This window comes from Amphiura filiformis, chromosome 15 (genome assembly GCF_039555335.1).
Source record: "Amphiura filiformis chromosome 15, Afil_fr2py, whole genome shotgun sequence".
In the NCBI taxonomy this organism is placed as follows: Eukaryota; Metazoa; Echinodermata; class Ophiuroidea; order Amphilepidida; family Amphiuridae; genus Amphiura; species Amphiura filiformis.
In genome coordinates, this window is record NC_092642.1 from 6,175,185 (window position 1) to 6,201,850 (window position 26,666).

Consider the following 26,666-nt stretch of genomic DNA (forward strand, 5'->3'; position numbering starts at 1 on the left):
AGAAACCTGTTGCTTTATAATAAAATCATGCCTAACCATACAATAATATTATCACCAACAAAAACTGTCTGAATTATTAAGTAGCACATATGATTGTATGCAATGCATGCTATAACCACCTCTTGTACAGTCTTCACACTTCGCTTTGCACATACATATAAACACTATACACCGAGTGGGGACTCGGTTCGCTTTTGGCGATCACGGTAACACTAGCCACGGTGGCACCATGCTCCACCTGACACGAATACATAATTGCTGTTGCACCTCTTCGTTTTCGTCTTTTTTTAACCTGTTGTGGAATCTTACAAGGCACTTTTAATACTTTTACATACCTGAACATGATAATGTATAGCTCATGCAAACAATTCCGCTACATGCATAAAACATCCCAAAAGCTACCGACCCAATACTAAGCATGTTTGTACTCATTTTAATGCGTTTTCACATAGATGTCAAATATGTTAACAAAAACAAGAAATTCTTAATTTTTTGATAAAGTTTAAAAAAATTTAATATCAAGAGTAGTAAGTATCTTAGCAGAGAGTGTTCAAGCATATATAAAAGCTTGCAGCTATCCCCCAGTGAGGCACTACAAAAAATCATCTGTGGATTGCTAACTAAAACCCATGTTAGCTAGTTCATTTTTAGCAGCAGTTGTGTACCTTCCGAGAATGCCGAAAGACATCACACATTTTGCGTCGACCGTTCGCACCTATTCGTTGGGTGTGTGGCAAAGTTATGACAATTGGAAACAAAATTTGGTTCATAATTCATGAATTCGGATGAAAAGCAAGAAAAAAGTGTATGAAATCTTTGGGGACAAGATCCTGATAAAGTTTTCTTAGTTTAGTATGGGTGCCAACGAACTAGGTAGACCAGAAATGCCTGTCACATGCATTAATTAATAAGCTTTTTTTTTTTGGCAACTATACACACATGTATGAAAATTAGATGTCAACAGACTATAATACATGACACACAGAGATATAAGACAAATTTCAGAGAATTAATGCAATAAACTGAAAAAAAATTTCTGGGAATTAATGTAGTAAACTAAAACTTTATCCATGGCTTTACAAACAAAAATTATCTATCTGTGAAAACTTTCACAAAAAATTGTACCATATGAACAAAACATTAACTTTAAAAAAAAAAGTATCAAACGAAACTGGTATGTGTGATTTGGCTTTAAATGAAACTGTTCGTCTGTGTGTTTTGTCCCACATGATAAAGATTAAAACATAATCATCCCACTTATATACCTCTCACTCTAAAGCAGTATTCAGACTTTTTATTGTACGTAAAATATTGTATGCAACATATCTACGTTGTTTAATCTATTACCATTCTATTTCAGTAATGTTTAAGTTCTGACGAATGTTTGATGATGTAAAATCGATAATATATTTCTACTATAGATATTACATGTAACATATTATCGATTTTTCGTCATCAAACATTCGTTAGAACTTAAACATTACTGGAAATAGAATGGCAATAGATTAAATAACGTAGATATGTTGCATACAATATTGTACGTCTAATACTCGGAGTCTGTGGAGCGCTTTACAACACTAATAACTATCATATATTGTATTATCATATATTGTATGTCATTATTCAATTAGCCAATCAGGACCAATGACCATTATCATCACCCAGCATGTGTGACCATTAAAACATTTTCTGGCAATTTAAACATGTATTGGACCATTCAGTGGACCTGCATTCAACAAGCTTTTAAGAAAGAGCAATTATGCTGTACATGATTGGTGTGAACAATCATACCATACAACACCATCAATATCTTAATCTGACTGGGGGATCCCAAGGTCTGAGGTACCACTGTCTCTCCATGCTCCCTCATACTACCATTGTAGCAGAAACCTGGATAGCATTTATCACACAAGGCAGCCATATGGTCGGACTCAGTTCAAATAGCCTATCAACCGCATTATAGGCTTGATCAACCCGGTGATCATGTCCGCTGTGTATAATACACATTATTGTAGATAATAGTAGGTGATAACAATGCCACTTTGGGAGAGATAGAAAGATGCGGAGTCTGTACAAATATATCCTTACTCCCCTCCAGGGCTGAGATGAGTAGACAACAGCTAAATCCACAGTCAAGTTCACCCATAATGCTGCTTTATGGCTCAAACTATAGGCACGTCCACACTCAAGCAAAAACTTGGGGAAATCCTGCCTTGAGGGTTCCAATCCCTAAGTTTGACCCCAAATTTAGTCCCGAGAATTGTCCCCGAGTGATCATCGAGTGGTCATCGAGCGCTGCTGCCATGTGAACGATACATTATGCGATTCAAAAGTGTTGAGCTTAACCTGTGACCTTGGTTTAATTATATTTACTATACATTCCAGTTACGGTGCATTGGCGTACGGGGAACGGGGAAATGTGCCCCCCATTGATCTGAAATTTTAGAAAAAATCCCATAGGAAAGTTTAAGAGAAATGGCTTGTGCCCCCCTGCAATCAGACCCGGTGCCCCCAAATCATAGTTGGTCCCCCCCCCCCAATGATGAACCATGCTATGCCACTGCTACGGTGACACCTTATGATGCACACTGGACAAATTCCATTCACTGTCAGAGGAGGTTTGTGTGTGTGAATGCATGGAGCAAATAGATCTGCAATCCATACAGCCTTGATTTGCTCTGAAGTAAACAGGGCACCACATATCTCATCAAACCACTTCACCTCTTCAAAAGTGACAAAGGTGTCATCAAAGCTGGAACAGATAATATGGCTAGATTCGGTGCACCAGATGGGTCACAGTAAGCTTCTGGTCGTAACTCATGAGCTGACTTCATCGAACATTTTGAAATTCAAGGATTCCGAACTTCAATAGAGTCTTGTGGACAGACACTCAGGATGGACGTAGGAATCGCAATTCTCGAGTATGCCGATCCTTAAGAATTCTATGGCTTTCTGAACATGACCATGACTACTAAAAAGGCTTTGTGCACAACTTGAGATAGCTTCAGCAATAAATAATCACTCCTTAATATTTTCTTTTTTTAAGAAAAAAAGATACCTACCGGTATATGACTTTCCTGTTTGTCCTCATCTGAATTCATACACTTGATAATTATAATTAACTTGGGTCATAAAATGTGACATTTTGTTATTGATTTGTAGCATTTTAACAACCTGTCGTCTGCGATACGAATTTGCGCATAGTGGGTTAAATGAAAAGGTGGCTCACTTAGGTTGACATTTACTTAAGGGTATGATGAATTTGTTTGAAGAAAATTTATCATTTGATCAACAATTAACTGCAGTAGAGCTATCATAGTCATGTTCATATGTAAGCATGTATCTTCGGCTATTCTCAAGATTCTTTGTTGTATCACTTACACTACTCTTGGGGTTTTAAAACCCTGAGATAACACCTACACAAAACCCATCTACGGCGACAAGAGGGTGACAGGTGGGTGGACTTGCCATGTAGGGTCAGTCGGTCGGGACTTTTTTTTTCTGGAATAGGCTAAACCACCCAATAAAATCACAGAAAGCTTGAAAAATGTCAACAACAAAAAATTATCTGATTCTTTTTCAACAAATTTCAATCAAAATCAACCCACTTTGGCCAAAAAAATCTATTTTTAAATTACATACAGCAAAAATCCCCCAAACACAAAATCTGGGTCAGTCTGGCCCTATATAGAATAGGTGATTTTTTTTTGTTGCCCAAGTGAGAAAACCAACAAGTTAATGATATCTGATGACAAATAGTCACAATGTTTATGAAATGAATTATCATAACACCGTAATTATTTCCAATGGATTAATTATGACCAATAGGTCTACATCCAGTCGAGTAATACTTGAGATTTTGTGCCCAAAGTGAGCATGACATATATCACAGACAAGCATGATCACGTAAGATGCAGAATAATGAACCAGTAACCTTTGATGCTGTCATATTAATTGTTGGCACCACATTTGATAAGCTTTATTGCAGATGGAATAAAACAAAACTTACTTAAAGGTGGGTAACCTGATTGACAATCTCATCCCCCACTTCACCTCATCAAAATGCTGATTTTGGTATCAGATGAAAGCTCATATTCTTCTCATAAACATATTGAAATTTGGCGTTCCAAATCGGTATATTTCGAAGAAATCATCAAAAAACTGCGAATTAGTCTCAAATATGGTATACCATATTTGAGACTAATTCGCAGGTTTTGATGATATCTTCGAAATACACTGAGTTGGAACTTCTAATTTCAATATGCTTATGAGAAAAATATGAGCTTTCACTTGAAATCAATATATTACATGATCATGGTGATTATCATTAGTAAAAACACTGTAGACTACCAATATCACGCTGTATAAATGTTGGTAATTCCATTGGGAATTACTACTTTCCGAATTAGTCACATTTACAAAAAACATTTACATGTTCTTTTTGCACGAGTGCTTGAAAGGAATGACATTTCATGTTATACGTAAGTTTTAAAGAATTTGATTTTCCGAATATATCAGGTCACCTTCCTTTAAGGTGGCAGAAAAACCGGACTTCACATGTCTTTTCGCTGATTTAATCCGTGTAAGAAAATAAACAGGGGTCAATATTACCAAATATGGATTGGCGATGTCATGTTTTCCGCTTCAGACACGTTCGAATAAAACTTGGTTCCTATTCAACTCTGACCTTGTTACTTTGTCCTTTGGTTACCATGGAATGATGAGAAGTGATAGCATACAAAATGCATAGGCGTCAGAAGATCGGGGGCAAATTAACCTCATATGTAGCCATTTTAGGAAAAAAGTGCCCATTTTTGCATTCCTCACAAAAATTTGTTCCACTTTTGCACCATATTTCACCATTATATCTTCAATATGGCTAAATTTTCAACATAGCAAAATTTTTCAAGCGTTTTGTGTGCATTTGTACTATAAACCTCTTCTCTTGCCAAAATGTGCTGATTCACTCTACTTCAAGAAATTTTTTCAACCCCATCCCTACATGTCAAAAAGAAATCTACGCCACTGAGTGTTAGGCCAAAAAAAAAAAAAAAAAATGTTGTGTTGCCCTCAACCGTCCGGTCCTAAATCCTGAAAAATCAGGGTCGCAATTTTTTTTTTTTTTTTTTTTTTTTTGAATGATGATTTGTACAGATTTGTTCAAAAAATCAATGTTTTTCACTTAAAATTAATATTATATTGAAAGACTAGTCTTTAATTGATGTCTAACAGGTATCCAGAAGTCAAAATTGACAAATGTCCCTAATTGAAGAAGCATTATTTAATATTTGAGGGGATTTTTTTAAATCTGAAGGTTTATAAAAAAAAAAAAAAAAAAAAAAAAAAAAATCCGACCGCCTCGACCCAACTTTCCCATTTTTCCACTTGAGGGCAACACAGCAATTTTTTTTTTTTTGGCCTTATAAATGAACACTGATTTTCTCTTACCATTTACAAAGAGGGCAGTAATAGAATCATAATTGTAATGTTATGTTACATAAAGATAATCAAAAATCCATCAAACTATTAATTAATCCCTTGTTAGTTCCTAGTAATACCAATCAATTTATTAAAATAACCATTTTGTCCTAGAAAACCTCTCGCCAATATATTTTACATATCAAAATCATTAGAATGCTGCTACACATCAACTCTGTGCAGCTGTAACCAAAGTACTATATATTTTTATAATATCATAAAACACAGCTGACAAAATGCAGAGCCATTAGAATAAATTGGTTTACAAAATGACATTGGCCTCCTATACCTAATCTGTGAATATTAAAATATATCATAATTTCATAAAACGATAACGATAAAATATTATGCAATCAACCGAAACAAGCATTTTATTGGCATAACCAATATGCTGTGGTTTTTGCAAAATTTTTATATCAATCCCAATTTTAAAAGCCAAAATATTATAATGATTGTCACAGTAAAAGAATAAGCAATGGTGATGTTGCATTGCATTGTGGGAAACAAGCTGTAAAAGTTGCTGCTGTCCATTGCAAACATACCCACAAAAATTACCCATTTTATGATTAAATTTTGTTCAATTTCCCACTCTTTCTTCATAATAAGTGACTAGATGTTTGTACAAAAAGGTAATATGGGATGGGCGTCAACGAAATTGCTTTTAAGATAAAGCCAATAGAAGAGTCCAATATTATGTTGTCCATATTATACCATTCTTCACCCTCATGTGGCAGTGACGTCAGTGCGCATTTCATTGGGCGCAGCTTCAAATCGCTAGTGTTCGCTCAAAGCAATGGCGTACACACACACACACTTAATGACACCACACAGATGTGTGTGTGAAACAGCTGCCTTGGCATGTTGACGTCACTGCCACATCAGGGTGGAAAATGGTATAATTGTTTCCAGATTAGGCCATAGGTCAACTATACCAAAATAAGCTGTTGCACAAGATTTTGTATTCATTTGTACACCAAAATAGGCTTCAAAAAACGATAAGGCATAAAGACAACACTTATTGTTTGTTGGGCCTTTGCCAACAAATGCCAGAGGTACACTTTTTTGGTTCCATGAGTGACAAGCCAATATGGCTGATTTACCTCTTTGGATCTAATATCTTTGCCATATTAAAACTTTTTGCAATCTTGGTGATGGTTTCCTCACAATAATATATAGTTTATTTCCAATGTCCCCCCCCCCCTAAGATATTCTGTCCTTATTGTGAGGTTTCTTAGTTCTTCTTTGACTTGTCACTCAAAATCATATATACTAGAGTTTATTATGCTGAAATTATACTCCAATTGGTATAGGTTGGAACAAGATACTGTCTTTCCTCGAATAGTCACCCCCCCCCTCCAATAAAAGCCCCCACCACTTTTTTTAACCAAGATGTTTCAAAAATGCCGATATTTCCACCATGCTATCTTGTGTAGTAAGCTTACCAAGTTGCACACATGGTCGATAATAGCGTTGATAATCGGCGAAAATCTGGTCGGAAACCGGAAGTGAACTAGAAGTCAGTGTTTCTAGTTCGTCATTTCAGTGTGAGTTTTAAGCTTACCCAATGATTTTAACGGGAATTATCGTTCTAAAAATGATCTCTAATAAATTCCCCCGTTTGGAAAATGCAATGCCCCCGGGGGCGTTTAGTCAAGGAAATACAGTATTCACTTTCAACCAATGAACAGTGTTGTTCCTTCTCAAACTAAAAGTGACCATCCCTCTGATTGGTTAATTCTCATTGTCTTACCTGTTTTATACAGATCAACCTTTCAGTGGTCTGTTGGATATGTCTGTCCATGGACGTTTCTGTCGTCAGCATTTTGGACACACCATGGGGCTACTGCAATAAACAATACAAAGAAAACATAATCAATGTACAAATTAATAATTTTGGGGTCAATATATATGCAAATACCGGGGTAATAGTGTATGCTTCTACCAGCCTATAAGGCAAAAACAGGTTTGTCTCAAAGCTCACGAGTGGTTTGAAAACAAATGTGAAATACGATTTTTTTTTAATGGTATTTTGAGGAAAAAAGTCTGATTTTCGCTGAATTTTTCTGGAAAAAACTAAAAAATCAAATCTTTTATCAAATCGCGCGATTTTACAAATGCGCACACAAGTTTTGAGACAAACCTCTTTTTTTTGCCTAACCAGCCTCTTCTGACCAAAGGAACAAGCAAAATGTAAACCAACAGCTGAAGTGTATGGCTCCACCAGCCTATAACCAGCCCCTTCTGACCAAAGGAACAAGCAAAATGAAAACCTACAGCTGAAGTGTATGGCTCCATCAGCCTATAACCAGCCCCTTCTGACCAAAGGAACAAGCAAAATGAAAACCTACAGCTGAAGTGTATGGCTCCACCAACCTATAACCAGCCCCTTCTGACCAAAGGAACGAGCAAAATGTAAACCAACAGCTGAAGTGTATGGCTCCACCAGCCTATAACCAGCCCCTTCTGACCAAAGGAACAAGCAAAATGAAAACCTACAGCTGAAGTGTATGGCTCCACCAGCCTATAACCAGCCCCTTCTGACCAAAGGAACGAGCAAAATGAAAACCTACAGCTGAATTGTATGGCTCCACCAGCATATAACCAGCCCCTTCTGACCAAAGGAACAAGCAAAATGAAAACCTACAGCTGAAGTGTATGGCTCCACCAGCCTATAACCAGCCCCTTCTGACCAAAGGAACAAACAAAATGAAAACCAACAACTGAAGTGTATGGCTCCACCAGCCTATAACCAGCCCCTTCTGACCAAAGGAACAAGCAAAATGAAAACCTACAGCTGAAGTGTATGGCTCCACCAGCCTATAACCAGCCCCTTCTGACCAAAGGAACAAGCTAAATGAAAACCTACAGCTGAAGTGTATGGCTCCACCAGCCTATAACCAGCCCCTTCTGACCAAAGGAACAAGCTAAATGAAAACCTACAGCTGAAGTGTATGGCTCCATCAGCCTATAACCAGCCCCTTCTGACCAAAGGAACAAGCAAAATGAAAACCTACAGCTGAAGTGTATGGCTCCACCAGCCTATAACCAGCCCCTTCTGACCAAAGGAACGAGCAAAATGAAAACCTACAGCTGAAGTGTATGGCTCCACCAGCCTATAACCAGCCCCTTCTGACCAAAGGAACAAGCTAAATGAAAACCTACAGCTGAAGTGTATGGCTCCATCAGCCTATAACCAGCCCCTTCTGACCAAAGGAACAAGCAAAATGAAAACCTACAGCTGAAGTGTATGGCTCCACCAGCCTATAACCAGCCCCTTCTGACCAAAGGAACAAGCAAAATGAAAACCTACAGCTGAAGTGTATGGCTCCATCAGCCTATAACCAGCCCCTTCTGACCAAAGGAACAAGCAAAATGAAAACCTACAGCTGAAGTGTATGGCTCCATCAGCCTATAACCAGCCCCTTCTGACCAAAGGAACGAGCAAAATGAAAACCTACAGCTGAAGTGTATGGCTCCACCAGCCTATAACCAGCCCCTTCTGACCAAAGGAACGAGCAAAATGAGAACCTACAGCTGAAGTGTATGGCTCCACCAGCCTATAACCAGCCTCTTCTGACCAAAGGAACAAGCAAAATGGAAACCAATTTAACAGCTGAATGGCCAGTGCACTTTCACAGTATGAACAAATTAGTGTGACTTCCCGGTTTTGTGAATTGCTGGTGCATTACAATTCTGCTGAACGCCATGACAGCACACCTGATTGGCATCAAGCACTTGGTTGTTGGCAGCAGGTCTTGTAAGTTGAATTTATCCCTTCTCAATCAAAGTATACCGGAGCAAGATACTTCCATGCAGGAGAGCACTAGAAAGCTCAATGTTTGGTCAAAGAATAATTTAGTTTAACATTTTTGTAACAGTTCTCTTTCATTGCAAGTGTTCACATTTTGTTAGTTGTTCATATACAGGCCCCAAATCCAACTAAACACAAAACACTACTCTCTTCTATGGGTACAATAAGGCAGAGTAAAAAATAAAACATGTTTCTTGTCCCCTCCCGTTTCCTTTTTTGAGGCTGTTTCAAATTTATTCATATTTGAAAAAAATTCAATTGTAACTTTTGAAGACATACATCTAGGATAGGAAGTTGACATGATTTATAAAGCCTTTCTAATATACAAAAAAAACATTTCTGGAAGGTTCTGTAATCATTAAAGGGAGCTTACCTGCCAGAACAATAACATAAAAAAGGCTTCCTCTTTTTATAGGCATTATTCTATATGCTGAATACAGGGCCAAATATGGATATTTAAACCTCGATAAAAAATAAAAAATAAAAAGCCCCTTCTCCTCCTTTTTTTTAAAACCCTAACGAGACACATGTTTTTATTACTCGGCCTAATCACTAAAATCACACTATGAGCAGAGATGACAACTAGTTTAAATGTCACTATTTGTATAATTTTTTAGCACAATTAGTCAATAATAACAATGACATTTTTAACACTACAGTTTTCATTGTTTGATGAGAAGTAACATGTGTTGTACACTTGGCAGAGATTTGTTGTCTGAACTGAGAACATTTTGTGTCTGGTATCAAACAATGAGAAAAATTGAGCGAGAATAAATTATATCAAAAGCCAGGTTGCACACATGACATCAAGAGTTTCAACGCAAAACGCAATATATTCATTTTTACCAATTTGAGATATAATGCAAATTAAGCTAAAATATAAAGAAAAATAATAAGAAAATATGTGAGACTTATGACCATATCTCAAAAAGTACACTTTGGGAGTTTAATAAAAATGAGGTGTCATTTTAAAAGCACCATTTTGTACTGTATGATAGTGATCTTAACTCAAAAATTTCAATAGTTTTTATAGCATTTTGCGATGAAACTCTTCACTTTATTCTGTATTGTCTTTAATATGATTCCCAATGTTTAAACACCACTGAAAATTGGAAGAGAGACAGACAGACAAACATGCAGACACACATACTCGGTATACTTGTGTGTCTTGTGTGACTTTTCTTGTGTGTCTTTTTGACCTGACGGACACGTGACGGACCTCTTATGTGTCTATATCTGTTTTTCCATCTTGTGTGTCTTTTTTGTTGCTCAGACTGGTTGTTGCTTGTGTGCCTTTTTCAATACCTTTAAAAATGACATCTACACCCCCTCTATACCCCCCTGCAAGATCTTTCTTGTGTGCCTAGACACACAAGAAAAAAATTGACACACAAGCTAGTTTTGTACTCAAAAAAGGCACACAAGCATAGCCTCGTGAGAACCCACCCACAGACAGACAATGACAGATAGAGACATGCATACAGAGTGAGACAGAGAGATGGTGAGAACAGAAAAGAAATCAAGATAGTCATGATTGAAATATTACACACATAACAAGTATTTAGTTAAGTACTTCTAGAAATAAGCCTTGAAACAATACAGCCTTTAAATGCAGAATCTTATAGCTGAACTCAATCTGTTCAAATTGGATTTCATACTTGGCCTGATTTTATTATCGGTTAATATCGCACACAAGGTGTCAAAGCTAGGGATGAACACTCCAGTTGCTCCAGTAAGTCTGCTTGATCACATCTCCCCATAGATGTTTGTTTAATTGCATGTGTGATATAATTAGAGCTCATTTTCACCATCAATTCAATTGATCAATGTTTGGGATATGTAAGTCCAAAGGTCAATTGTTATTTTTAACAACCTCCCTTAGATCTGCGGTTGATAGCTGTAGCTGACAGCCGAGTTAATGCGGGCGGAAAACTTGCATGTGTTATCATTTCAGTACCCTTGGGTGAGTACAGAGCAAGTCCAGGAAACGATGGAAACCGGCATCACTGAGTTATATATCTACAATTAATGGGGTCATGGTTCTATGCATGGCTTGGGCTCCTTTTGTATTGCATTAAAGAAAATGGGAACCACCATGACTGATTTATAAAATCACTTCTTATTTCTACATCGGGTCATGGTTCTATGCGCAGCTTGGGCTCCTTTTGTATTGCATCAAAGAAAATGGGAACCACCATGACTAATTTATAATTATTACATGTTAAATCACTTGGTTCTTTGTTGCTTCAATGGCTCATTTCTTTCTTGCACTAATGTTATATATTTATGTGGGTCATAAAAATTAATATTATCTGTTTAGTTTGTAAAATGATTGGAATATAATAACAAAAATATTGACGCTGATAGTAGCAGGGGAAGGGGTTCTTGGAATTGACTTGTTCGCCCTGAAAAGAAATTTTCATATCCTAAGAAATATACCCTTAATGCATTTATATAATATATTGTTGTCATTTGTAACTCATAGACTTCATCAATATCTTTCTATGAGACTGGCCATTATTCGGTTTTGCTCATCAGGAGGGTCGTAATAATCATCAAAATTCAGGTTTTGGTAGGCCATGCCATAGATGTGCTAACATAGCTTGCTAGTGGTTAAGCTGAAAGCCACGTATTGAAGACAATAGTTAAGTAGAGAAATCAGCTACTTGTATTTGAATGGGGCTTCACCTAATGACAATTTCAATATCTTATCCTTCACTTTTAGACAATTTGTAAACAATTTTAATTTTGATACATTTAGGATGGGATCACTGAATGGGCCTAAACAACATCATCTATGATGGGCAAGCTAAACTTGGTGTTTTATATAAAGGTGAGGAAACAAGAATAAAATGATCTGAAATATGGAACAACAGCTATCAAGGAATTTACATGGAATTAGGGAAGTCCCAATGCAAATGAAATTTGTCATATTAGTCACTTTACGCAATATCATTATGTATAAAGCTGTCAAACTCCCTCCATATGACCTTATATATTTGTCATATTAGTCACTTTACGCAATATCATTATGTATAAAGCTGTCAAACACTCTCCGTATGACCTTAAACACTATTGATGCAATTGAGAAACCCTTGACGTCTATAAACTAAATGATTACAAAAATGTTTGAGTGTCAATCCTATACAGACTGTATCTAGCTGCTATTCATTACACAAGCACGCCAGTAGGAGATGCACTTTAACAAGGGTTCATACGGAGAGGAGAAAGTAAAGAAGGCATCTCATTAATATGAGATAACTGACAATCACATCAGTGGCATACCGCGTGAAACCTCAGACAAATATTTCATCCCTCCCATTTGTGTTGCATTACTCAAATCACCTCACAAATATTTACATACGTTATCAACAAGCAAACCTCCTATTTTCATATTTTAGTTGAATATTTAGTTTGATATGAAGAATATATTTGAGCTTCCCATGAAATTACAATATTTGTAAATAAATATGCAAAATTTTGAGTTGAATGCGGCAAGATTTGTTGATTGGTGATCAGTAAAAATAATTGGATGGCAAATTTATAACTCAAGTGTCTAAATATCAAGCGTGTGCGCTGCATGCCCCCTACAATGTGCCCTCCATAGTTTAACACCACCCGTGACCATGCTTCCAAAAAAATTCCACTACATGTAGTGACCACGCACTACAATCTCAAATAACACATCTTCCAGTACTCAGTTCATGAACCCAAATATATTTGTATACTCAAAAAGTCACCTCTGTATGTATTGGGTACACAAACTCATACCTCACACCGTCTGATCAACTTTTAACCTATGATAGTGGAATAGAGGTGATTGAACTCTGCCATTGGCTATTAGTCTATTTTGTTGCATAGTGACGTGTTGGACATGTCTCGCATAGCAGAACCCATCCGACAAAACTCAGAGGAATCTAAAACATGTTGACCAGTCAACATCGCTCCAATCTAAAGTCTATCTCTAATACACAACTTTTTGTTGAACTCACTTATTGGCACAAATTTGCTACAAATAATCAAGTCAAGATAGATTATAAGGGGCAACAAGCCAATCAATGTTTGTTTGTTTATTTGAACATTATTGTCAAATTAAGTATGTTTAGACGACCACAAATTTTTTCTACAAGCGTGACCAGCCCAATAATTGTCAAATTTAAGTATGTTTATAGAAAGCAATTTAATCATGTAAACTATATCAACTAAATGATTTGAATGTTGTAACAAGCTTCTACTTCCCCAACTGTAAGTAACACAGGAAATAATCTATCTATGATATTCAGTTTGATGACCTGCATTTGAAACTGAAAGGTAAAATAATATTGTAGACATTTATAAAAAAAATATGGACGAGTATAAATTGGCATAATTCCAGCAACTATATTGATACATATTTCATATTGTATTTTCTTATCTACCCCACATTGAGGCCCATCACCTGAACATCCTTAATTGAAAGTGTAAGCTACATTGTGTTTTGGATTCTAGATGCAAATAATATTTATGTGTATCCTAGTGGCCCATAGAACAGTACACAACTTCCTGGGTATAATCATCAAACTACCGTGATTTTGCTTATCCTGCCGTAACAGAACATATTGTAGGACTAAAATTTAACAGCGGTTATCAAAAATGGGGGATGAGACTGTCAGTCTGGTCAAGCACCTTTTATATTGGTAGGGAAACAAAATAAGTGATATTTCGCCAGATATGTTTAGAATAAAAATGATCAATGCTATTAAATAAAATCACAACAAATGCATTTGAATTATCACTGGTACTAACATGCCCAGTAATGCTTCAATGATTATTGGTGATACAATTCACAAAGTATCTAAACACCATACACCTGTGCATATGTACAGTATTGGTTAAAATTCAAATAGTCATTTAGTACCAAAATATTTTGAGTAAGTTTAACTTAGTGCCCAAATGTGATGGCATTTGCTAGAATCAAAACTCCACATGAACTCTGCAGAATTTTAATGTCCGCAAACCGATGATGTTTGAAATGATGCTCTCTTGGTGTGTAAAACAGTACATGCATAACATTCCGGCAGTGACGTTTACGAGGTAATATAACAAAAGAAAACAGAGAAATAATCAGCGCATAAAACGCTGACATCCCGCTGTCACCTACTTACCAGGTTGGTGAGCGCTTAAAGAGCACAGTTCATGAAAACCAGTAACTATATTGCATGAGATTAACATGGACATATTGGATATGACTCTATCATTTTCCCAAATGACTTTTTTGTTATTTACAGAGAGCAAGGACTCTTCAAGTTTTGCACAATTCTTTGTCCAATTCAATTTTTTCCCACCATCTTTTTATATAAAAATAACGGTAAAAATATATTTAAATTTGTTGGAAGAATTGTTGACAGTTTTGAGCATCTCGAACTTAATATGACTGAATTTGAGATGGGGAAAGGGGGGAATGCAATCCACAGTGGATTTTGAAACCTTCCCAAAGTTTAAATAGTTATTCAACACAAATATATTGAGATGTTTTCCAATGTATTTCTAAGTGTACATATGTATCCTGATCAGGAGGACTCCCATGATGGAGTTAGATGTCCTTCTGTTAACTTTTGAATTTTTGATGTCCTCTCGGATTTAGGGTATTAAATAATGAAATGTTCATGCTCTAAGCATTTGCATCCCTAAACAGTTTGATACCTTGTTCATGTTATTCTAAGGCTGCGATTACATAGTTATAAGTATATATGTATACAGTATATGGTATTATCAGGCTGAGTTCAATAGTAAACTCATTGATCTCAGGCTGAGTTCAAATGAGTAATATCCTATGTGAACTCAGCCTGATCACCATATACTGTATACAGTATACTTCTATGTAATCGCAGCCTAATGACTTAAAATGACATCTTGATGATTTGAGTGATAATTATTACCCTGCTATCAATTATAGATAGTATCTTAAGGACTAAAGTATTATTATCCTGCCATCTACTGTAAATAGCATGTTGATGATGAAAGTTTTACTACACTGCTATCTACTGTAGATAGCATCTTAACAACTGAAGTATTATTAGCATGTTGATGAGTTAAGTGTCATTATACTGCTATCTACAGTAGATAGCATGTTGGATGATGAAAGTATTATTACAATGTTGTCTACTGTAGATAGCATGTTGGTGACTAAAGTGTTATTACACTTTTATCTACTGTAGATAGCATGTTGATAGCACATCATATTTAAGTGTTATTACACTGAGTCATCTACTGTAGCATGTTGATGATTAAAATGTTATTACACTGCTATCTACTGTAGATAGCATGTTGATGATTAAAGTTTTTTACACTCCTATCTACTGTAGATAGCATATTGATGATGACAGTATTATTACACTGCTGTCTACTGTAGATAGCATATTGATGATTAATGTTTTTTACACTGCTATGTACTGTAGATAGCATGTTGATGAGTAAAGTGTTATTACATTGAGCTATTTACTATAGATAGCATGTTGATGATTAAAGTGTTATTACACTGCTATCTACTGTAGATAGCATGTTGATGACTTAAGTGTTATTACACTGCTATCTACAGTAGATAGCATGTTAATGACTAAAGTGTTATTACACAGCTATCTACTGTAGATAGCATGTTGATGATTAAAGTGTTATTACACTGCTATTATCTACAGTAGATAGCATGTTAATGACGAAAGTGTTATTACCCTGCTATCTACTGTAGATAGCATGTTGATGATTAAAGTGTTATTATACTGCTATCTACTGTAGATAGCATGTTGATGAGTAAAGTGTTATTACACTGCTATCTACTGTAGATAGCATGTTGATGAGTAAAGTGTTATTACACTGCTATCTACTGTAGATAGCATGTTGATGATTAAAGTGTTATTACACTGATATCTACTGTAGAGAGCAAGTTGACGGTTAAAGTGTTATTACACTGCTATCTACTGTAGATAGCATGTTGATGATTAAAGTGTTATTACACTGCTGTCAACTGTAGATAGCAAGTTGACGGTTTAAGTGTTATTACACTGCTATCTACTGTAGATAGCATGTTGATGGTGAAAGTATTATTACACTGCTGTCTACTGTAGATAGCATATTGGTGATTAATGTTTTTACACTGCTATCTACTGTAGATAGCATGTTGATGATTAAAGTGCTATTACATTGAGCTATCTACTGTAGATAGCATATTGATGATTAATGTTTTTTACACTGCTATCTACTGCAGATAGCATGTTGATGAGTAAAGTGTTATTACATTGAGCTATCTACTGTTGATAGCATGTTGATGACTGAAGTGTTATTACCCTATCTAATGTAGATAGCATGTTGATGATTCAAGTGTTATTACACTGCTATCTACTGTAAATAGCATGTTGATGATTAAAGTGCTATTACATTGAGCTATCTACTGTAGATAGCATATTGATGATTAATGTTTTTTACACTGCTATCTACTGTAGATAGCATGTTGATGATTAAAGTGCTATTACATTGAGATATCTACTGTAGATAGCATATTGGTGATTAATGTTTTTTACACTGCTATCTACTGTAAATAGCATGTTGATGATTAAAGTGTTATTACATTGAGCTATCTACTGTAGATAGCATGTAGATGACTGAAGTGTTATTACACTGCTATCTACTGTAGATACCATATTGATGATGGAAGTGTTATTACACTGAGCTATCTACTATAGATAGTATGTTGATGACTCAAGTGTTATTACACTGAACAATCTACTGTAGATAACATGTTGATGATTAAAGTGTTATTACACTGCTATCTACTGTAGATAGCATGTTGATGACTAAAGCGTTATTACACTGCTATCTACTGTAGATAACATATTGATGATGGAATTGTTATTACACTGAGCTATCTACTGTAGATAGTATGTTGATGACTCAAGTGTTATTACACTGAGTTATCTACTGTAGATCACATGTTGATGACTCAAGTATTATGACCACTGCTATCTACTGTAGATAGCATGTTGATGACTAAAGTATTATTACACTGCTATCTACTGTAGATAGCATGTTGATGAGTTAAGTGTTATTACACTGTGCTATCTACTGTAGATAGCATATTGATGACTAAAGTGTTATTACCCTGCTATCTACTGTAGATAGCATGTTGATGATTAAAGTGTTATTACCCTGCTATCTACTGTAGATAGCATGTTGATGAGTAAAGTGTTATTGCACTGCTATCTACTGTAGATAGCATGTTGATGACTAAAGTATTATTGCACTGTTATCTACTGTAGATATCATGTAGATGACTAAAGTGTTATTACACTGCTATCTACTGTAGATAGCATGTTGATGACTGAAGTGTTATTACACTGCTATCTACTGTAGATAACATGTTGATGAGTTAAGTGTTATTACATTGCTATCTACTGTAGATAGCATGTTGATGATTAAAGTGTTATTACACTGCTATCTACTGTGGATAGCATGTTGATGACTAGTGTTATTACACTGCTATCTACTGTAGACAACATGTTGATGACTAAAGTGTTATTACACTGCTATCTACTGTAGATAGCATGTTGATGACTAAAGTGTTATTACCCTGCTATCTACTGTAGATAGCATGTTGATGATTAAAGTGTTATTACCCTGCTATCTACAGTAGATAGCATGTTGATGACTAAAGTGTTATTACACTGCTATCTACTGTAGATAGCATGTTGATGATTAAAGTGTTATTACACTGCTATCTACTATAGATAACATGTTGATGACTAAAGTGTTATTACCCTGCTATCTACTGTAGATAGCATGTTGATTATTAAAGTGTTATTACCCTGCTATCTACAGTAGCTAGTATGTTGATGACTAAGTGTTATTACCCTGCTATCTACTATAGATAGCATGTTGATGACTAAAGTGTTATTACACTGCTATCTACTGTAGATAGCATGTTGATGATTAAAGTGTTATTACACTGCTATCTACTATAGATAACATGTTGATGACTAAAGTGTTATTACACTGCTATCTACTGTAGATAGCATGTTGATGAATAAAGTGTTATTACACTGCTATCTACTGTAGATAGCATGTTGATGACTCAAGTGTTATTGACCTGCTATCTATTGTAGATAGCATGTTGATGTTGAAAGTGTTATTACACTGCTATCTACTGTAGATAGCATTTTGATGGATAAAATGATTTCTTCAGTATATAGCTTGAGGATTTATGTGTCATTATACTGTTTTCTTCTGCAGATAACTCAAGTGTATGATGTGACTATAATAGATTATGCAATACAACTGGTTTTTAGACTCCATAATACAAATATCATTATGCTTCATAAAACCACTTTCAAACTCTAGAATGATACCATTTAACTCTGCAAACAATCCCCACATTACATTAGTGATCCACATGTCTAAGTAAAAAGCTTGCAATCTTGCCGGCCAGATTTAATAAACTGAGACATAGGCTATCCGTCTCACACTAATACATCAGTATTAGTTTCACTATCTCCCACACAAAAGGTAATGTGATAGGGCACTGCATATTAGATGGGGTAATCAGCCACCATACAGGATCAAAACAATGACCTTAACTGGAAATGAATTTGTACATAATTAGTAATCAGGTGGGTCTACCTATCGGCAGCTGTTGAGTGGCTTTCTATTCTCTTTATTTGTTTCTTTGTGGGTTTTTTTTTTTTTTTTTGGTATTATCTTGGAGAATTTCAGGTGTTTTTTTTAAATTTTGAATCTGAATTCTGTCTGAGTGTATAGTAAGACTTTGCATAGCACAAACCAGTTATGTTACGGTATTTTATTTAACTGTCTCAAAAATCAAAATATTAGGTTGAAATGGTATCTTTTATTGTTTTCTGGAAACTACAATATACATTTATCATAATATTTTGTTTATCAATTTACAGTGGTATTATTTTGACAGAAGGGTTTATTTATTCCTTCTTTAATTTTCAAAAGATGTTTACTTTTCCATGAGATTGCATGTTTTCACTTGGGTGAAAAGGTTTTTATTTCTTCTATAACTTAACCCCCCCCAATACAAATTTTGCAAGTAGGCCATACATACTGATTGATAGAAAATGTAAAGTTTCAAAGTTTTGGGAAATATAGATCAGGTTTTGAAGTTTTTGGAAACCTACGATTTAGTTTCATTGCTTCCAAACTACATTAAAGCAAATGATTTGTTGATACATATTTCTCATGTATTTATTTGCACAAAAATATCAATTTCTTTCTTATTCTCTTGAATAAAAATACAACATGATCTACAACTACTCAAGACACAAAATGCACACAGGCTGCAGGACACATATATTATCTAACAATATTATTATGACTAGTAGTAGTAACACACACATCTTGTATTACATATTTCTAGGAACACACATACATTGCACTCAGATTTCAATGTTTCCTGTAGGGTTCAGTATATATGTGGGTTAAATATGGAAATATTTGATTCCAGTGCCATATTGTTTTTCTTTTTTCTTTTTTTTTCTATTTTTTAGAGTAAATGACCGACAAATTTCAAAATTAAAAACTAACTGTTACTAAATCATAACTGAAAAGGCTCGTTAACACACGGATAAATTTATAGCATATAACTTAACATTTTCTAAAAATATATATGCTTTTAACTCTAAAAATGTTTCTATTTTCCAACTAAATCAATGTAGAAGCTACTGGCAAAGTTAGGCAATTTTGTTTTCATACAATTTATGATGATAAATTGACTTTAAACTGCCAGTGAATGGCATACTTGTTATACCATGTCATATTGCACTGTTTGTGCTGTAAGAAAAATATGTGAACAAATGAGACTATAAGTGAACAATGTTGTGAAAGTTGTTTTTGAATTAAAGGTCAATCCTTACAACTTTCACTGTTATTATTATATATGTGTATATTTGGCAGAGTAACTTGCCAATCATAGGTAACATACATTTTGCTGGGTTTTAGACCAAGCTGCTGTCACATAAGATGTTTTACCCTATCAGGACAAAATCGTGATTTCCATCATAATTGTGGGCTTGATTGGGTCATTTTTAGTTGCGCTAAACCTTTTGAGCACATGTTGACCTCTTTTTAAAGGCTTTAAGAAGGAATGTAAACATATTTTTGAAGATGTCATGCTTGCATGAAGGAGAAAGTGCTAAAATGACCCCACACCCCTACACCAATTTTCAAGGATGTGACATCGGAAGTCCAAATGTCCTCTGTTTAACAATGTGTTGTCATATACCAAGGCCTCACAAAGTTTGTCATACCGAACAAGTCCTCACAAGGTGAATAGGACCCTGTTAATGTTGTTTTCAGAGGACTTATGTTTCGAGGACCTGTGTCTAGGTCCTCGTCATACACACGGTCCTTGTTGTTTCAGTGTCTTGTCATGCTAAAGGCCTCAAAAGTAATAGCAATGCACCACAAATGTTCAAAGAATAAACATGTTGAACTGAAAGCACAATTTCATGGTTCAATATATAATATCCATGTCTTGCTTCTTACTTTGACTTAATATAAACATGATATTGATAACGATTTTAATCCCAGCTGTTTGCTGAACATCCCAAATTATTTTTCCTGCAGTGAAACATTAAAGCAAAAGACAGTTGAACAATAAGTGAAAACTACCTACTACTTTAGTATTTTTGACTAACCCAAATATTTAATATTACAGTTAATTTACATGATTTAAAAATGAATCAATAAAAGAGCTTTTCTCATTTTATATCCGCATTCAAATACAAGTTGTGAAAAAGTACTTTCGAGTACCACAGCAAGGGATAAGAGAAAGAAGACCCTGCCTGTATAGCTGCCCTGTGCACATTTAACAATATCAGCATTCTATTTTGTACGTATCTAGCACACTATGACACTTGGCAGCTATTTTAGATGGGGCATTCTTGCACTCAACCCTCAACAGCATTATCTTTTCCAGAAAAAACATCTTGAAATAAATTATACAGCAAAATTATTTGAAATCAAGAATCATCTATCCACAAAACATTATAACATCTAGACTCTTCCTCCAGCTAAGTACCTAATCCTTTAAGGTGATTATTTTTACGCTGGTAATTTTCACACTTCCGATGTTCAATTTCAAATGTTTGTCTGTTCTTAATTTTGATAATTCAAGGTTACATAAACACACTATAATAATATTGTAACCATTTTGTTTTTAATTTCACACTAATAAGAACAAATGTGCACAAACTTGTGAAAATTAAATGTAGCGAAATAAATTTCCACTTACACAGTCATTGTGTCTGATCAAGATATCTCTGAAATGATCAACACAGATTTCTTTCAAACCATCAACTGATCAAGAAATTGATTTGATGCTATCAATGCAGCTACTAAATCATTCAAAACCAAAATTTATAATACGTCCTCTCCAAGATATTCCTAAATATCTCAAGAACCACGGTCCCAATACATGTGTGTTAATCAATTAGTACAATGAAGAATGTATTGGCATGAATTGATCGAACACATCTCAGCAGATGGTGTTATATGATAAAGACTAGCATTATCTTTAGTTCTGAACCATTTAGATGTTGTAACTGATTATTGAGAAAAAGGCACAGAATATTATACACACCGTGTGCTGCCCTGGATAACATCCCAGGTACTGAATTTGTTTGGAAAAAACATTGTTTACCACAAATTTGCACCAGGCGCGTTGCAAGGTGACAAAAAGTGGGGCGCCCAAAGTTACGTGAAGCTGCAAAAAAGTTCAAAACAGTGCAAAAAAGTGCAAAAATTGCACAAAGTGCAAAAAAGTGGGGTGCCCATGGGTGCACCCATGTTTATCTCAATATTATTGGAAAATATTTTATTTGATTAAATAGACAGCCTATTAATGCTTCGCCATAACATACTATATACAATACACATAATTAATAAAGGATGCAATCCCAAGACTCCGTCCAAATTCTGGTTATTCTTTATGTAATTATACACAAAATTATGGTTAGGGTTAGTGTTAAGTTTTCGATTAGGGTTTGAGTTAGGAGGTGAAGGGGTGTAGAGTCATTTTAGCACCTTGTCTTTCATGCGAGAAGCTCCATTGAAGAATAGGAAGCATGGTGGCTGAGCAGATGGGCTCCGGCTCATAATCGGTTGCAGGTTCAAGCCCCTACGACGCCATCATGTTGTGCCCTTCAGTAAGGCACTTTATCTCAATTACTCCTCTCCACCCAGGTGTATCGTACCGGCATTCTTTAATGCTGGGAAGGTAACATACTCGCTGGAGGAGGTGTGGTGATCCCCCCCCCCCACAGTAACACTTCACGGTGGAGTCTGGCCAAATCACTAACAGAAGAGAGATGGGCACTCCTTCCTGTAAAAAAAGGCAGGTTTGACTCCTTTACGTTTAAGGCAGTATTTTAGTCCATCTATTCCTTCATTTTGACCCCTACTATCCATTGGATTCACCATTGCTAAAGGGAAGGTTAAGTAATTCAAGTATCACCAATGGCAGCTTTTGCCCATCTTTTTGCACACACTATTGAAATGACTTGCTGATCAAAATCTGCTTGCTAATGATGCAGTATGTAATACAGCGGTTGTAAATTGACACCAATGACGGTCCCTGCCAATATCTGCCTGCCACAGTATCTTATTATTGTTGAATCGAGATGAAAAAGTGGCTCCGTTTTGTGTGTGGTATTTATTAGTATTGTGTAATAAATGCCTGCATTACACAGCCCTCTGTGTTAGGGATGTAAATATGCTTATACATTTACTAAAATTCAAAAAGTATCTGATAGCTGATTTATTCCTCAACCAAATCATTTACTTAGTTTTTTTATAAGAAAGGTTTTTAACACAAGTCTCCACATACATAAATGACAGCCAGTGAAAAAATTTCACTGTCCATCCAGGATTTGAACCCGGGACCTTCGAATCACCGGACCGATGCTCTACCAACTGAGCTAATAAGTCAGATGGAGAAGAGCAGTGATGCTATTATCTATAGGCCTTCAGTTCAATACCCACCCTCTATCATCTTCTCATCCAAGAAGCTTTAAGAAAGAGGTTTGAAAATCATTCCGAAATCATATTTGAGACGGAGAAATAAAGTTAAACTATGTGGGAAATTAAATATGAGAAAGGTTACTTAGATATTTTTGGTTTGGGCATTAAAATACAAAAAATAAATTATGTTTCCAATGATACAGTTCTTTTACTGGTTCAGTTACCCCACACCGTTTAAGCAACTTTTCTCATTTTCATATTGTTGAAAACAATAAAATGTGACACGATCTGGTCCATGGGGGCCAAAGGAGGCATTTTTGAAAATTGTGTTACTGTAATTATTACATTATACATACAATAGTTTAATCACTCACTGAAAGCACCAAAGGTCTAGCATACTTGGTTCTAAAGTTATGAAGTTTTTTGATGTCTATTTTCTTATGTATTTTATTGTTTTTTTACTGCATATTTTTACCTTTATCTAAGTTTCAAAATTGCCGCCTTTGGCCCCCATGGACCAGATCGTGTCACAAATAAGGTGTTGAACCCTTCTTTAGACTGTATCTGAAAATTGCAGACAACTTCACTTATAACTTGATCACTATGCATTAGTGTTGAGTTTACTGATCACAAAATAGGATTTGTTTGGATGATATTTCTTTTACGTGGGAGTGTGATAACTCACTTTGTTTTGAGAAAACTACACTTCAAAGTATCAAAGTCTTCCAATGACATCATAAGCTATGCTTGTATGTTTAAGGTAAACATGACAGTGGTATAAAAGTTGAGTTAAGCGTGATTATAGTCACTTCCAAGAGTTCAATTCACACAGTTGAAAGACAAATATTTTGTTTACGTACAAAAATACTGCAAAACCAGAAGATCTAAATAACATCACAAAAACAATTTTAAAAGGAAACTGGACTATGACATCACACTCTGCCGATGACATCATTGTATCTTGTAAATGTAAACTTGTCGGCAGAATAAGTGTGAAAATAGGCACACTCAGTTCAGCGCCATCCATTTTAAGGGCTAGTTTGAGTTCAACAAACAGCTGAATAAAAATATTTTGTTTACACTTACAAAGCTTATAAAAGTATCAGAACCAAAGACAACACAAAGAATACTTTTAATTTTACAATACCTGATCAAACTCGGGATCAAACTCTACCAATAATGGCATAGATGTTATGGTAAACTTGATGGGGGTGTAAAATTAAAATCACAGGAAAGTGTGATTACTAGTGACCTGCATTAGTTCACTACAAACAGGTGAAGAAAGAAATTGTTTACTACAAAGCTTACCAGGAGAACCAATGACATCACAAAATAATAATTTTGTTTTAGGAAAACAGGTCTATGACATCAAAGTAACTGCACGAATGACATCATACTGTAACAGTGGAAATTTTCACACAACTTTTATTTTTGTTCCAAGCAGCTGTAATCACAAAAATAACATGTTACCCCTATGAGAACTACCTGCTGATTGGCCGAAATGAATATTGTGTCCAATTTTGAATCAATCAAGGAAGGTATTACTAAGATCATCTGCAAATGCAAGTTTGACCATAATTGGCAATTGAAATGAGCATTTCAAGTTATCAACCAATCAGAAATGATGTTAGATGACCAGTAGTGTCCAGGAGGTTAGTTAATTATATTTCCTTAAGTGTGCAAGATCTATGTAAGGAAGTTTAAAATTGCAATCAGTGAAGCGTAGCAGATAATTTATGCCAAAATTCCACTTTTATGCAGCAAAAAATGAAATTGCAGGAGAATGTGATGACAGTCACTCACCTAAAATCTTTGTGCAGCTGAAAAAGACAAAAATACCTTTATGCTGTTAACCAAACTTGGATATCAAACAGAATTGATGACCTCAGAATGAACAAGTTTGTTATTGAATAAAACAGGATTGATTATGACATGAACTGAACCAATGACATCATAGTGGGGTACTCCACATGGGAGAGGAGATGCGCATTAACATGCATCTATGTGTACTTTTGTATCCTGCATTGCATAATTCCAATTTTATGATTTTTTTTTAAATTAATTAATCTGCAAGAACTTTTTTGTACATAAACATTATGTAGCCAGAGCTTTCCTGTGGTATAAAAATCTCACTTTTTTTGAGAAAAGTGGGGGATGAGGCTGTGGATCACAAAATGCCCCTTTAAAGCAATAATGTGTGATTTGCATAAAGAATAGATTCCTATTTAAATGTTTGTTTTCACTGATCACATTATCGCCTTTTAATTTCGAGTCAAACAAATGAGGTATAACGAAGAAAATTGCGATTTCATTCCAGTGCCTACAATGCGTGTACTACGCTCGCCGATTGTAACATGTAATACTACACGGAGCATCGTGCTCGACGTGTGTACACATGAGCTGACATCCACGGGAGATGCTAGCAAGCAGTCGATCGATGAACTCTGAATAAAACCGGGTCGACCCGGTTTTAATATAAAAAGTTAAATTTTACTGTTATTAAAGCACTTCAGGCTTAGTCTTTTATGTGGTATTTTAGTACACCACTGGGCATTATAATTATGCAAAAAGTAGAAATCCGAGTAAAATTGAGGGCGTTGCTGTGAAGCAAATCACACATTATGGCTTTAAGTTGTATGGCATCAAAGTGAATGAAACAAGTACTATTGAAGAAGTGCGTCCTTGATAATAAAGTGGATAATGACATCACATTGAACCTTGATGATGACATCAAGAAGATAGGTTTTTGACTATTGTCATGTCTATAGCTATGTGTCAAAACAATATTTTATCACAACGACATACTTCTAAATATGATGTCAAAATTAACAATATATATGCCTATACTATTGTAACAAATATTTTGGTTTCTTTCTGTTTGTCCCTATTATTTTATTTTTTAGATCTTTGAAGTGTACATCTGTTTTTAAGGGGTTAGGGCAAGAAGGTTTTAACTGAAATAGCTGCCCTATAGATATTTTCTGCATGCTACACATATGACTCCTGGCAGCTATTGCAGGTGGAGTTTTCTTGCATTTAATCCAAAGATGTGTACCAATAATGTAATCTGTTTCAACAGAGACTGAACTTGAACAAACATTTGTTATCTAACTGTCAAGTAGAGCAGATAGCTAGTTTGAGTGATATCCAATAGAGGAGCTTAAGGTCAACAAAGATATAGAAGACCATTTGGACATTTTGGAAAACTGATAATGAAACTTGGGGAGGGGGGTAGTGAATAATGAATAATGAATTTTTCTTTGAAAATATTACCAAGTTTGTTTTCTGAAAATATGTGGCGGGAAACTTGGAATCCAGTGTGAAGAGCCTAAAGGATGAAATCAAAACTTGACCAACGGTTGACCACAGA

The 26,666-nt window shown here is 35.3% G+C and overlaps 1 protein-coding gene across 1 annotated transcript in view; it reads right to left on the reverse strand.

Annotated features, from left to right (window-relative positions):
* LOC140171181 (zinc finger MIZ domain-containing protein 1-like) overlaps positions 1-26,666 on the reverse strand; it is a 454,107-nt gene that overhangs the window by 163,890 nt on the left and 263,551 nt on the right. Inside the window, 1 exon segment of the mRNA XM_072194381.1 lies at positions 7,229-7,321. Coding sequence (XP_072050482.1) covers positions 7,229-7,300 — 72 coding nt within the window. The 5' untranslated portion in view covers positions 7,301-7,321.